General features: G+C 44.3%; 1 protein-coding gene across 2 annotated transcripts in view; it reads left to right on the top strand.

Moving 5' to 3' along the window:
- Nucleotides 1–14,751, top strand: part of LOC138349749 (extended synaptotagmin-3-like) — a 493,790-nt gene that overhangs the window by 192,687 nt on the left and 286,352 nt on the right. For both annotated transcript variants that reach the window (XM_069300993.1, XM_069300992.1), the window contains exon 8: nucleotides 6,328–6,392. In XM_069300993.1, the coding sequence (XP_069157094.1) occupies nucleotides 6,328–6,392 (65 nt within the window). The remainder of the gene's footprint in view (nucleotides 1–6,327; nucleotides 6,393–14,751) is intronic.

Below are 14,751 nucleotides of genomic sequence, written 5' to 3'. Positions count from 1 at the left end.
ATGTTTTTACCTTTAACAGGTGTGGCATCTATATAATAGGCATATAAAAACACACCCATATTCGAATGGAACGTTGTGTCACAATTTCAAGGCAATCGATAAAGAACTTTCGGAGATTGCAGTGTGTGTTGCTCTTTTGTCCAAATTATGGCGCTGTTTTTTAAAAAAACATATTTTTCCTTTCACAGGTAAAGCATGTATATAGTAGGTATATAAAAACACGCGCCTATTGGAATGCAACGTTGTCAAAATTTTAAAGCAATGGGTAAAGAGGTTTCGTAGATTTCCCTCACATGAAATAAAGCTTCATAAAAGCTTTTTTTTCCCTGTCTTAGACAAGACATCTATATAGTAGGGAGGTACCACCTCTGGTGCAATTATAGGGACCCACAGCCTCAGAGAAGGGAACACAGAGTATTCAGGGAAAAACTTGCCATTTAACTCTGAATACGTAAGAGTGTTCGCTTCTCCTACCACCCCCCTTTTTTTATGGTGTACACTTTATTATGGAAGGTTATACAGTTACATATCTGATTTTATACAAAAAATGAACATTAAAAGGACACACAAAAAAGTTCGCTTCCTAGAGGCTGTAGATTTCCTCGAACTCCTCTGACGCCGGGCAGGAACCGAGGATGCAGCGAGCATTCCCCCTCTGGATTGCGACACTAAGGCGCTGAAAGAGAAAACTTGCTGCTCTAGGGTCTCTTGTGGTGTCAATGAGCTTGGAACCAAGATCCTTAAGAAACCTTCTTGCACTCTCTCCCCATGGGCCTAGGGTCTCAGACCCTATTGGAACGAAGTTGTACCGATGATCTAATTGCCTGTACTTGGCTGACTTGTCTCTTTTTCTGTGTGTCGCCGCGGCTCCTGCTGTGCCGGCAGAGAGGTTGATGTATGTGGTTGCCAGGGTGGATACACAAGTATAGTCCCATGCCAACTGTCTGCCACCCTTCCACGGTCGCAGTGTGATTCCGTCTGGTCGGCCGGCAAAGCTAACAGAGTCACGGTTCAGTAGGTTGCGGGGCTCTCTCTCCGCTGGACACTGAGCAGAGGCAAGGCTTCTTTTAATGATGTCATTGACTTCGTCGTGTCTAGTGTGCCAACCACCAGATTTTCCACAGTGCAGGCCATGGAATCCATATTCGTCAGCATCTGCCTCGCCGCAAATACACCTATGAACAGTGTGGATAGGGGCAGCAAGACGGAGAGCGACTGCAATACGGAACTCCTGCGGATCAAGACGTGTGCCTGTCGCAGACATAGGGACTGCCAAAAGGAAGTCCCCTGCATGGGGAGCCTGCACAGCTGTGAGGCGTGCACGATCACTGGGGGTTGTTGCTGCCTCCAGCAAAGCTGTGGCTTCTTTGTCTACAATGGGGCTGTCCCAACTGGATTGTTTCTTGGCTTTCGGCATGGCTGGTCTGAGTGCTGGGTCTGCCATGGCACCCAATTTCGTGTCGCATTCCGTGTAGTGGGGGTCCTGTATCCCCGCTACATCACTCAGGGTGTCAGGTAGAATTTCCTTAACCAGGTCATCTGATGCTGAGGAGGAAGACAGGAAGGCTGGGACAGCAATTTGGGTAGCCGTGCGGACACCCAAGCCACCGAGCCTAACAGGAAGAGTAGCTTGTTTCCACTGGCATTCGTTGAGGGAGAGGTTAACAACTTTTTCCAGCATGGTCTTCAGTAAGAGGTCATACTCTTCAAGCTTTCGGCTGTCGTAAGATGGGGCGCACCTCAGAAAGTAGGTTAGCCTCGGAAGGGATAGGCATTTAGTGAGGAGATAAAAAGCATCGTGGGCATCGATGTCACCTATTCTGTCGTCCATCCTCCTAAGGTCTGCGATTTTCTTGTCAAGGATCTCCTCAATGGCGTTAGACCCGAGGGGGGCTCCAAGGAGGGTGCTGTTCTCGGCCCTAATGACATGGGCTCAAGGCAAGGCAGACCTTATTCTTGCTACGATGTCTGGGTTGGAAGAGACTACTTCACACTTGGAAGGGTTCAGGACAAGACCCAGGCTTACTTCTTGCTCCCTTATTTTCCTGATATCTGCCAAGAGGTGGTCTATGGTGCCAGCTATAGTGCCATCATCCAAAAACCAGATGTTGAACTCGCTGGACAAGCTTTCGGTGATTTCTTTTAAGACTAAGCAGAAAAGAAGGGGAGCAAGAGGATCACCTTGCTGAACACCTTCACATGATCTGATTTCATGTTCACCAAAGAGCAGTTTGGACTCACCACTGTAGCACGATAGTATGAACGGGTAGAGGGGCCGGAAATGGCGATGCACGGCACAAAGTACTGCATCTCTTCTGACCATGTTGAAGGCATTCTTAAAGTCCAGTTTGAGCAGGGCCTTTTCATCAGAAATGTTGGTGATGTATGCTCGTGCTGCATGGGCAGCCGCTTCACAGCCTTGGGGGATTCCAAATCCTAGCTGGATTGGTTTCAGCAATAGCAGCAATTTGTATATAGTATGTATATAAAAACTCGCTCGCAGCGAATGGAACGTTGTATGAAAATTTTAAAGCAAACGGTGAAGATCTTTTGGAGATTTGTGATTTTGAACAAGCGAATATTTACATTTTTATTTATAAAGATTGTGTGATATTTTATTGGAATTAAGCTTTTTTGTTTACCATATCATTCATTTCGTAGGCATATTTTTTTATTTCGATTTTTTTAACTGTTTTTCTTATGATCAAATCCACAAGGGCCATGAAAAGGATTCGAACCTGCGCCAAAGAGCATCCCTTAATCGACGCTGCCTTAATCGACTAATCGACTGATCCCAGCATCTGGGATGCTCTTGGGCGCGGGTTCGAATCCGTGACGCAACCTGTCCTCTTAAAAAGAACGTCGTTTTTGGCCGTTTGCCCGTACGGCCGAATATGGACGTAATTTGAAAATGAAAACAAATGAAAATATATTTGGGATTTTTTTTTCAACAATAGTAAGTTAAGGGTCCTCTGATAGGTTAGATGGGCAGGAAATTCTCAAAGTTTCAAAACGTTATGAAAAACGTTAATGGAAAGAATCCTCTTCTAAGCTTGCCGAGTAAGCCGGACGACTCAAACAGAAGACGGAACAGTACGTCACTTTTGTGAGTCGATTTCATTTCAAATTACGTCCAAATTTGGCCATAGCGCGCATACGAGCGAAAAGTGACGTTATTTTTAAGAGGACGGTTTGCATCATGGTCCTTGTGGATTTGTTCATCCCATCCCTGCCCGTGTGTGGCAGTGCACAATAGAAAGTTGTTTTCACATATCCATACATTAAAATATTGATTGTAACCATGATATATATGTGCTTCAGCCTACAGTTTAGACCTATTGTCTTATGTATGACCCTCTGTCCTGGATGACAGTGAATAGCAGCATTATCCTCACTTTAATAAGACTATCAAAATCCTCAGATTAGGCAAAATTGTAATTAATTTTGTCAATAAAGATATTATGAATAAGTTCATTTGATACATCACACCATTATGATTTCTGTGTGTTTTTCCTATATTTCAGTGATGGGAACATCTTTTTGATGTGTAGTGCCTCGCAGATGTCAAGCCGCCTGCTATCGCTGTATGCCCACCGAATGAAGTGAAATCGATAGATACAGCGATAGCAGGCGGCTTGACATCTGCGAAGCACTACACATCAAAAAGTCAACTCCAGCAATCAACAGCCAATTAATGCACAACTATATTCTGCCCACTTCAAGACACTGTACCAATAAAAAAGTATCAAGAGGAAGAATGGGCCAATAGGCCCTTTGCAGTTACTTCCATTCTTATGTTCTCATATATCCAATTAATACCTATTGTTCTGCGTTCTGTCTTGTGTTTGTCAAAACTTTGTTCACCTCATCCAAAATTGTTGCAACATATCACCTCACCCAAGTGCGAGTATATAAGACGGATAAGCTGTTAAGTGTTAGCATAAGTAAAACTCTGATTAGTGTTTTAAGGTTACAGTTGTGTGTGTAAACTAAAGTTTTTGAAAATGTAACAAGTTATTATGAAACGTATTCAAGCGTCGCGTCAGACTAAAAATAAAAAAGAATTTTGGAGAATTGATTTCTCAATTACCATCGACAGTAAAATGAAACGTAAAAAATATTGAGAAAATTCGTGTTAGAATTATTAATCTTACTTTCTCGGTCATATTTAACAACATACATACACATACACACATACATACATATATATATATAAATATTTGTATATTATGTAAGGTTATACATTTACATAGTTTATTTACAAAAAATGAACATTAAAAGGAAATAAGGGGAAGTTTGTTTCCTAGAGGCTGTAGATTTCTTGGAACTCTTCGGACGCCAGGCAGGAACCGAGGATGCGGCGGGCATTTCCCCTCTGGATCACGACACTGAGGAGCTGGAGGAGAAAACTTGCCACTCTAGGGTATCATGTAAAGTCAATGAGCCTGGAACCAAGAACCTTAAGAAATCTTATTGCAAAAGCTTGCTCAATGGACTAGGGTCTCTGCTCCTATTGTAACGAAATTGAACCATTGATCTAATTCCCTGTACTTCGTAGACTTGTGTCATTCTCTGAGGCTTCTGCTTGGCTGGCAGAGAGGTTGATGTATGTTGTTGCCAGGAGGGGGGGGGGATACTCAAGTATAATTCCACGCCATCTGTCTGCCATCCTTCAAAGGGTGCAATGTGATTCCGTCTGGTCGGCCGGCAAAGCTAGCAGAGTTAAGGTTCAATAGGTTGTGGGGCTCCCTCACCGCTGGACACTGGTGTTACGGCCACAATGGGTTGCAACCGAGTTCTTTGCTGGTGGAACTATAGTTCTGGTATCCGGCCCCAAGTTAGTAGTGGCTTTCAAGGAGTGAGCTCGGTAATGCAAGTAAAATACAAATGGGGAGGTGCATTGAATACGACACTTCATCAATTATTAATATATTCACATATAAACACTTTCCCATCACCTCATAATCCTAAAGGAAGTATTACTACACTTAATATGTACACAAGTGTCTCTCTCTTAGGACACTAAGCGTTCCTCGATGCTCAATCGATGCAGTCTTGTCAGCTACCGTGTTTCCTCAACACACAGTACCGTCCTCAACCAGTACTGGGAAACACCAACGAGTCTACCCTGGCCACGGGCCAGCCAAAACACAGTCTCACTAGGTGCTCCTCGTGAACGCCCACAATCACTCTCCAGCCTGGTGCTGGCAGAGAACATCAGCCTCGCGCTGCTGGGCCTCTTCACGTACAAATACAAGGGTAGTGAACCCCTGGCAGGAGCTTCTTGCAACTCGCTGGTTACACTCCTCCGTAGCACCTTAACTGCCAGTCGTCTCTTCCGTTAGCCAGTCCTGGGTACGACGAATTCTGTCACTGCCACTTCACAGGCAGACAGTAAAACACTACACTGTTCTTCTCCGGCGGCGGCTCACTGCTTCCTTAAAGAAGAATGGAGTAGAGCTATTGGCTGCCCTGGGTAGACAGACTGTCCTCGTACCACAGCTGCCCTACGTCGACTCTGTGGATACAGACACGTCATCAGTACACTGGTCAGTACTGGGGACACTAGGAAATAACACTTATGTACTCTGACATAGACATACAACTCCTCCTATAATAGATGGCGCTGATTTTCTAGGCGCCACCTCACCAGAGGTCAGCACCAGCTACCTCTCGAGCTGACTAGGACAGGAATCTAGCGCCTCTTGCTGGTATAATCCTGCCACCCTTAGATGGCATCGTCCATGTTGTGGGGGCTTCAGGAGCGGACTCACAGATGGCATTGGCGTCGCTTCTCCGTGGTCCGACGATGGAGTCGGGTTCGTAACAACTGGGCAAAGGCAAGGCTCCTCCTAATTATGTCATTGACTTCGTCGTGTCTAGAGCGCAAACCGACTGATTTTCCTCAGTGCAGGCAATGCAATCCATAATCGTCTGCATCTCCCTCGAAGCAAATACACTTATGAACAGTGTGGATAGGGGTAGCATGGCGGAGAGCAACTGCAATATGGAGGCTGCTGCGGATCAAGCTGTGTGCCGGTCGCAGACATGGGACTGCCTTTAAGAAGTCAACTGTGTAGGGAGCCTGCACAGCTTTGAGACGTGCACTATATACATATACATATATATTGATATTTGAAGCACACATTTATGGTAATAGTGATACTGTAACAGTAAGCATAGATACATAATTTTGGCGGTATGAATAATTCATAGTGCATTTGATTGTACTATGTTAACATAAATTAAATGCAGTAATCTTCCCTGCTGTAGCTGGAGATGCTGATGACATACTTTTGACAGTAATATGTGAACAAATTGTTTCAGGTTCTTTGTTATCCACACATGAGAGAACGAGGAAGAGGAATTGAAATTACAGCTAGAAATACCAGGTAAGATATTTCATATTGTTCAGTTTATCATTGGGGGTTTAATATTGTTTTGTTTATCATTAGAGATTAGTATTGTTAAGTTTAACATTAGAGTTTAATATTGTTTTGTTTATCATTGGAGATCAGGATTGTTCAGTTTAGCATTAGAGTTTAAAATTGTTCTGAGCATTCTTCTGAAGCTTCGACATCATTTGGAGAGTCCCTGGGAACATTATCACCACATCTAATGATGGAAGCCAAGTGAGGTGCTCTTCCAGATTAATAAACGTAAACTCCTTGGCTCTAATTCAGAGCTTTACACACATTACCTTAAGAAAGGATGCGTGTTACATCCAAAAGTTTGTCTTTTAATACATTTACACATATTTGGTCTTTCCTTCTCCTTCGTTAAAAAACTACGACATTGTAGTAAGTTTCTCCGTGTAATATAATTTTATGAAATATTTTGTTAACATAAACTTAAGGTTAGATTTAAATTAATGCATTGAAAAATAAATTAAAGTATATTTATAAGGATCACAGGGAATAAAGATGCAGCCAATGTGATTTTAAATGAAATTTTAATTAAGGTATAATTTTGGGAAAGCAGGAATAAAAACGGAAATTAAATAATGGGGAATACGAGAAAAACAATTAATATAGAAAGGTTATCATATGAGGATGGGTCTTTTCTTAGAAAATGAGGGACTGGATCTATGACTTAAAAATATTAAATGCTAGTAATGATTTATGTGAGAACGGAAGAAAGTGATGGGAAAATACCATCACAGAAAAGTTATAGCGAAATTAAATTGCAGCCAAAATATTCCAAAGTTAGAAAAAATTGCCGTATGCAGTAGAGAGTAGGAGCACATGACTGACAAAATTATAAACTGAATCCTTGACCAATGGAAGTGAAGAATAGCTCATCCACACCAGTTTTTGGAAATCTTGAAAGCAAACTGATTTTTCGAACTTTAGAATATGGGAAAAAGATAAATTTATCAGAGTTCAGAATATATGAGGAACAAATAAAAAAAAAATATTATGCATGATGTTGAAGGTACTGAGAGAAGGAGTTTAGTAGAATATCTTATTAGAGTTTCTGAAACTGTGATTATGACGTGAAAAGGTAAATGTGAGACAACAGGAACGTTCAAGTGGTGATTTAAGCTTCAGTGTGGCCTAAACTATTGCGACAACGATAGAGCTGTTATAATACAAACTGAGCAATTATAGTTCAAACGAAATTATTATAGTATGGATTGCGATAAGAATAAGATTATAGATTAGATTAAGCTAATATAGTAGTCTGAGCTACTATAGTACAAATTCAGCTATTGCAATAGTCTAAGCTTCCTAGTAACGAAATTTAATGTGTTTTATACATGTTATACACTTCATATTTAGTAATTGGAAGTAAACCATATGATATGCAGGAGATAAGAGAACAATGTTAACAATGAAAACATTATTTCTTCCTGAAGATTCATATACACATAATTCATAACATATTAGATATAACGTAGAATATTTCTAGTTATGATGTGAGGATCAAGTCTCTCCAATAAAAGCTGAATTAGTGATGTTTGCAAACAAATAAATAGTAAAATTAAGTCACAGGATAATGAAAACATATTTATGTTAGAATACCTGAACCTGAAATATTAGGGAGTGCATTTATACTTCATCCAGGCTAGAATTGCTTGCAACATCACCATTCCGCAATGGTAGATGGCTTTAACAATGCAAGCTAGGGCTTGGCAAGACGTAAGTAGAGCGTACAAGATCAGGGTGCGAGTTATCTGGTGAGGTGCGAGTTATCTGGTGAGGTGCGAGTTATCTGGTGAGGCTCCAGCTTTGGGGAATTCCTCATCGACCGGCTACACTTTTTTCCGAATCAGGGTGGTCATGGACGTCCTTCGGTGCTGAGGATGCACTATAATGGTGTTCCCGCCGGACTTTATACACAACACAGTTTATAGTGCAGGGGTTTAGTTGTGGGAGCCTTTGTACCTCGTACTGAGGGCACCTCACATGTTCAGGTTAGCAGTGTGCAGAGAGGGGTTTATGTAAACACATATGTAATCTATAAATACGTACTAATACACAGGGAGCATTCATTACGGTAAGATTGGAGTTTATCGAAGCTAATCAGATTCAGATTCAGATGTTTATTCAGGTAAGGTATATACATACAAGTGATGTTACATTAATGGATTGATATATAGATAGAGCTAGTACATACAATGCCTAAAGCCACTATTACGCAATGCGTTTCGGGCAAATAATATTATGTCAGAGACACTTGGAAGCCTCACTGATCGATGACCATATTATAATTGCCGAAAATACTGTCTTAACATTTCTACCAACCAGTCAAGAAGGCTTACCTGTCACTACCGGTCACTAAGGTCTTATGCGAGTTCCTTCTTGATACTCAGGAACGGTAATGACATGCACAGTCATCAAGGGTAGTGACCTGTCAACTGACAGTCATCATGGGTAGTGACCTGTCAACTGACAGTCATCAAGGGTAGTGACCTGTCAACTGACAGTCATCATGGGTAGTGAAGTGTAAACTATCAGTCAACAAGGGTACTGACCTGTCAACTGACAGTCATCAAGGGTAGTGACCTGTCAACAGACAGTCATCAAGGGTACTGACCTGTCAACTAACAGTCATCAAGGGTAGTGACCTGTCAACAGACAGTCATCAAGGGAAGTGACCTGTCAACAGACAGTCATCAAGGGAAGTGACCTGTCAACTGACAGTCATCAAGGGCAGGGACCTGTGAACAGACAGTCATCAAGGGCAGGGACCTGTCAACAGACAGTCATCAAGGGAAGTGACCTGTCAACAGACAGTCATCAAGGGAAGTGACCTGTCAACTGACAGTCATCAAGGGCAGGGACCTGTCAACAGACAGTCATCAAGGGCAGGAACCTGTCAACAGACAGTCATCAAGGGAAGTGACCTGTCAACAGACAGTCATCAAGGGCAGGGACCTGTCAACTGACAGTCATCAAGGGCAGGGACCTGTCAACTGACAGTCATCAAGGGAAGTGACCTGTCAACTGACAGTCATCAAGGGCAGGGACCTGTCAACTGACAGTCATCAAGGGAAGTGACCTGTCAACAGACAGTCATCAAGGGCAGGGACCTGTCAACTGACAGTCATCAAGGGCAGGGACCTGTCAACTGACAGTCATCAAGGGAAGTGACCTGTCAACTGACAGTCATCAAGGGCAGGGACCTGTCAACTGACAGTCATCAAGGGAAGTGACCTGTCAACTGACAGTCATCAAGGGCAGGGACCTGTTGTCACGGGGGTGCGCTGGGGCTCTGCTAGCAATCGATATTAAGCCAAAGACTTACAGGGAAATTTTTAAGGAAAGCAAATTGAATTCTTATATAACTTACTATTACCTATAAGAGAAATAACCTAATTCAAACCATGTTTTCTGAGAGGAAAAACGTTTTTTTTTTTTTTGCCCCATGATACTGGAAATTAACATCATAGGTTTACACAAGCCTCATATGAGAGCGAAGTCAATTTTCAGAAGTACCTACAACACATTGCCAATTTTATATAAATTCTAAACTTATAACCAAGCATATCCCAGTGACCACTTGGTCAACCAGGCTATTGCTTGCTCTAGCATCACTGGGCTGATCTGGCATGCTCATTGTAAGACTTGGCATATCCCCACCAGTTGGACATACTCCGTCGGGGACGATAAAATTGGTACTATGAGTGTGGCGGATGAGTACAAGTACTTAGGAATACTTATCGGGGCCGGAGGCAGACGCATATCCTATGGTTCCCTGTTTGAGGACGGTCTGACTAACATCACTAACGCCCCCCTCAAACCCCAACAGAGGTTATACCTACTTAAACAAGACCTAATCCTCAAGCTTGTTCTCGGACGCGTGTTTATGGCGGATTTAGCGAGGCTTGACAGGCAGTTGCGGCACGCCGTTCGTGGCTGGTTGTGACTGCCTCACGATACCCCTAATGCCTTCTTTCATACCGACGTAAAGGACGGTGGACTAGGAATTCCCGACTTTACTACATCATTCCGCCTACAAAAGAACAAGCGGCTCGGGACGTTGGTAGAGTCGGAGGATCCGGTGATAGTGGCTATGGCTCTTCTACCCGCATTCCAAGCACGAATGCGTCGATGGGTAGACCTGACCACGGCCGCCGGAACCCCCTTTAACAGAACGGCTGAGCGCTCTAGAAGTTGGAAAGCAAAACTGTATAGGATGGTTGATGGTGCCGGCCTTGCATCTACTTGTGAGGTTCCTTCCTGCCATAAGTGGGTCTCATCCGGTACCCGTCAGCTAAGCGGATGAGATTTTGCTTATGCCTTCCAGATTAGGGTAAACGCTGTAGCCACTCCGTCTAGAACAGCTAGGGGTAGACCCGAGGCTTCTGGTCTCTGCAAGGCTTGCCCGAGACCAGGAACCCTGGGCCACATATCCCAGGCATGCTATAAGACGCACGGAGCTCGGGTGAAACGTCATGCCAATATCACTCGGTTCATAGCTGGTCGCCTGCGGCAGAGAGGTTTCGAGGTGGAACGTGAGGTTCATATACCGGATGGAAGGGCCTTCTGCAAGCCCAGCATCATCGCTTGCAAAGGTGACGAAGCCTTCATATTGGACACCCAGGTCTCTGCTGATAACGTCCCTCTCTCCCGTCCACATCAGAGTAAGTGCGACAAATACGGCACCCAGAGATCCTTCAAAAGGTCAGGGAATATACCGGGAAGCACACAGCACCCGCCTCATCGATAATCCTTAATTGGAGAGGAGCATGATACAAGGAGAGTGCACACGGACTTCAGGATATGGAACACACCAAGAGCGACTTTGAGACTTGCTCTATGAAAGCCCTAACCTGGACATATTCCATCTACAGAATATGGTCCAAATCCACATCAAGGGGGCATACATGACAACCCTCCCGCTTCGGGCCTTGCTAAGAGCTTTCGCTTTGAATTGTTTTTCATGTATGCTGCTGTCAAGTCACCAATACTGCCGGTTAGGCAGCTTGTTGTTTTGCCCTCAGCTTTAATTTTTTTTTAATGGCATACTGTGCATCTCTCCCTTTGTGTGTTGTCTTATATAAGAAAACAAAATACTAAATAATTTTCCATTTTACGTGTTATTATTATCATCAAACTGTTATTATTACACTACGAATGGTGTAGGTTGAGATTGACATCTGGCATTTATATGTATTTTAGTTTGTTGACAGGGAAATATGTGTGCTTAGGGGTGCCTTCTCACCATGCCCAGTGGCTGGGGGGGATCGGTGCTCTGAAGCTATTTAAAACCCTATAGCCCCCTGAAATGGCAAGGGGCGTTTGGGGACAAAATATCCATGATGAAAAAGCACTCGGTTCAGACTGTTGCCTCTGGTTGTGCCGTATGGGATATCTAATTTACCGCCATGGTCACTTCATTAGACGAAAATAATTACACTGGGATTCCTGGCCGTTTGCTTCGTTACTTATATGAATTTGGTGTTAATATGACATATGTAAGGACTTAGAACAGTGTAGTCAAGCTAATACTCTTCAGCTATTTATCCGCACATCTTCACATTTCTGTGTAATAGGAGCGAATTTGTGTACTTCAGTGCCGGTCAAGCATAGACGCTTTAACCAATCAGAGAATCTCTGTTACGAATGTGTGGATACGCTAACCTTTTTTCAGGTCATAAAATGTCATTTGGGTAAGTCACGTTATGGTTACTCCGGTCGTCTCAAGCGGGTGACCTGACTGCTGGATTCTGATGCCCGAGGGAAAAGCTCACCAAAATAGCTTCTGTTAAGAGATGATGGGCTAGTACTCATTCCAATAATAGTACTCCTAGCGTGATATATATCCATAGCTTTAGTCCACGTGCTTTACACTACGAACTTCGTGAATCCTGTGCACATATAACATTGTGTCAATGTAGGAAACTGAGAGAACACACTCCACATTACTTTTGAGATAAACTGAGAGAAAACACTCCACATTACCTTTGAGATAAACTGAGAGAGCACACTCTACATTACCTTTGAGATAAACTGAAAGAACACACATAACCTTTATTACCTTGCATTTAATCGTCAAGCTGTTATCGCGGGGGAGGACACTGCTTGACAGTCTTTATGAGGGTGTCCAGCTGCTGAACACCTTTTTTGACCAGGAGAGTGGCTGTGTTGAATGCTTCAGGGTGGCCACTGCAAGTTTCAGGGACTCTTAAAGCTCTACTAAAGTCGTTGGTTGCTTCACATTCCAGAAGATAGTGAAGTAATGGCTTTTCTGTGACAGTTTGGTGATGAGGAATGTTGTTGTTGTTTAAGATTCGCTACTCAGAACAATATGTTCCAGTAGCACGGGCTATGGTGAGCCCGTAAGTGGAGGCTCTTTGGACCCATTATCTGTATCAGTGGCTGATACTAAAGATCTGGCGATGGATGGGGGTCTTCATGATGGTTTTCAGCCTGGGGGGCTGGCTATACCAGTTATGGAGCTGGTGGGGTTAGTGTAGATCTCTAGGTTTTCCGTTTTTTCTTTGCCTGCGACTTTGGCTGAGCAGTGCTGTCGTTGGAGTTTGGTGACGTGACCTCCATGAGGAAGTCTTGAACCGTGCAGGTGTCGTATATATGATGCGGCGGTGAAGCTCCTACTATGATTTCCTCGTCTGAGGAGTCCGTAACCTCCGTAGTGGGCGTTTTTGCCTTTCGCCTCGCAGCCTTAGGTAGGCTTAGGTGTCGTTGATTGGTGGTTGTAGCTATTTCAGGAGCGCTGGTGGTGCTGTTATCGTTTGTAGACAGCACGTCTGCTAGCGCGGCTGCTGAGATAGTGATGGTAGGAGTGTTTGGAGCTGGAGAAGGAATTACCTCTGTTTGTGTCGCCCGGGTCATGGGCGGTTCAGGAGTCGGTGTTGAAGTTGACCGCATGGTCGTCCTGGTGGTAGTCTCCGGAGTGGTAGAGGAGGCAGTGAGATTTACGCTAGTGGCTATGATGGGGGCCAGGCCATTGTCTATGTATAATGCGTTTAGTTCACTGACAAAGCGCTGGTTGTCTGGTCCTGCTAGCCTTTCCGCTAGTTTAAGAAGACCAGGGATAATGCCTGCACGTGATGCAGGGGGCTGTGAAGGAGCCTGTGGGACCTTGGGGACCTTGGGCCCCCAATGAGAAGGCTGTGTCGCCTGCTGGGAGGAGCCACATGTTGGTAAGACTGGAAAGTCTTCTGGTCGACTAGTGAGAGCTAAGGTGGCGAGTTGAACGCTTGGGGCTCTGGTCGAGGAGGGAGAAGGGTTGTTTCTCTTGGCTTCAACCTGGGCCTTGATGATTTCCTGTCTGCGGGGGCAGCGGTAGAAAATTGCTGGGTGATTGCCATCACAGAGCAAGCAGTGTTATGATCTCAGCCTGCAGGAGAAACGAGTCTCCCTTCTTGAGAGTTATTCAGCAAGCCTGACCTAACTAGAAGGTCTAGCAAATATTGAGGTAATATTCCATATGTAAAATAGTTGCTTGAAGATGTATAACAATTTAAGATTATGGGCAGTAAGTAAGGAAATAGATAAATGGCTGGCTAGGAGATGTGGACATTTTGCTGGAGGCGTGAGGCTCGCTTCCGGAGGACCTTGACCTCACTTGAGTGCCAGACATCGCAGGGGGAAGCCGCGCTCCGTTTGAGCTCCCGCCAGAAGGGAACCCCTAGTGATATATCTCGAAGAGAAGAGAAGTGTGCGGACGTACCAGCTGTGGAATCGAGCTGGGAACGTTGTGGTCTCAAGTCCTGGTCGACGAGCAGATATTAAATCGCCCAGAAGCATTATTGTGGGCTGTGTGGAGCGCCCTGACCAGACGCCGTCAGAGGGAAAGCGCCCTCGACCAATTAATCTGTGGTAAGCACGATAAACGCCAGTTCATAGTGATTACTTGTAGTTTGGTCGTGTGCCCAGCGACAGTAGCAATGTTTATGTATAAGTTAGACATGTTTTAATAAGGCAGAAAGCCTGAAATAAGAGAGTGGAGAGGGAGGAACACGGAGCGACGTCCGCCCCCTCTGAGCGCTGGCGGACGACTGAGGGAGCCTGGCTCCGGATGTAGGAAGACCCTCCCAGTGAGTGAGGACCGCCGCCAGGCGAGGTGGAGTATGGACCCGCCCAAAACGGGGGAGTCCACTCTCACTGTATGTAGAGAACAGATAGAGGTTTGAGGCAAGCATATTGTGTGGTTATTTTTGTTTATGTGTTAAAGGGGAACATTTTATTGGAACGTCGATGGGTTGCAGGTTTGTCTTTTGGGGAAGAAGTTGCCGAGAACTTCGAAGCCAGCAGATGATGTAGCTGATGAGACTCCAAG

The sequence above is a fragment of the Procambarus clarkii genome, chromosome 45 (genome assembly GCF_040958095.1).
Source record: "Procambarus clarkii isolate CNS0578487 chromosome 45, FALCON_Pclarkii_2.0, whole genome shotgun sequence".
In the NCBI taxonomy this organism is placed as follows: domain Eukaryota; kingdom Metazoa; phylum Arthropoda; class Malacostraca; order Decapoda; family Cambaridae; genus Procambarus; species Procambarus clarkii.
This window is presented reverse-complemented; position numbering and strand designations above follow the sequence as displayed.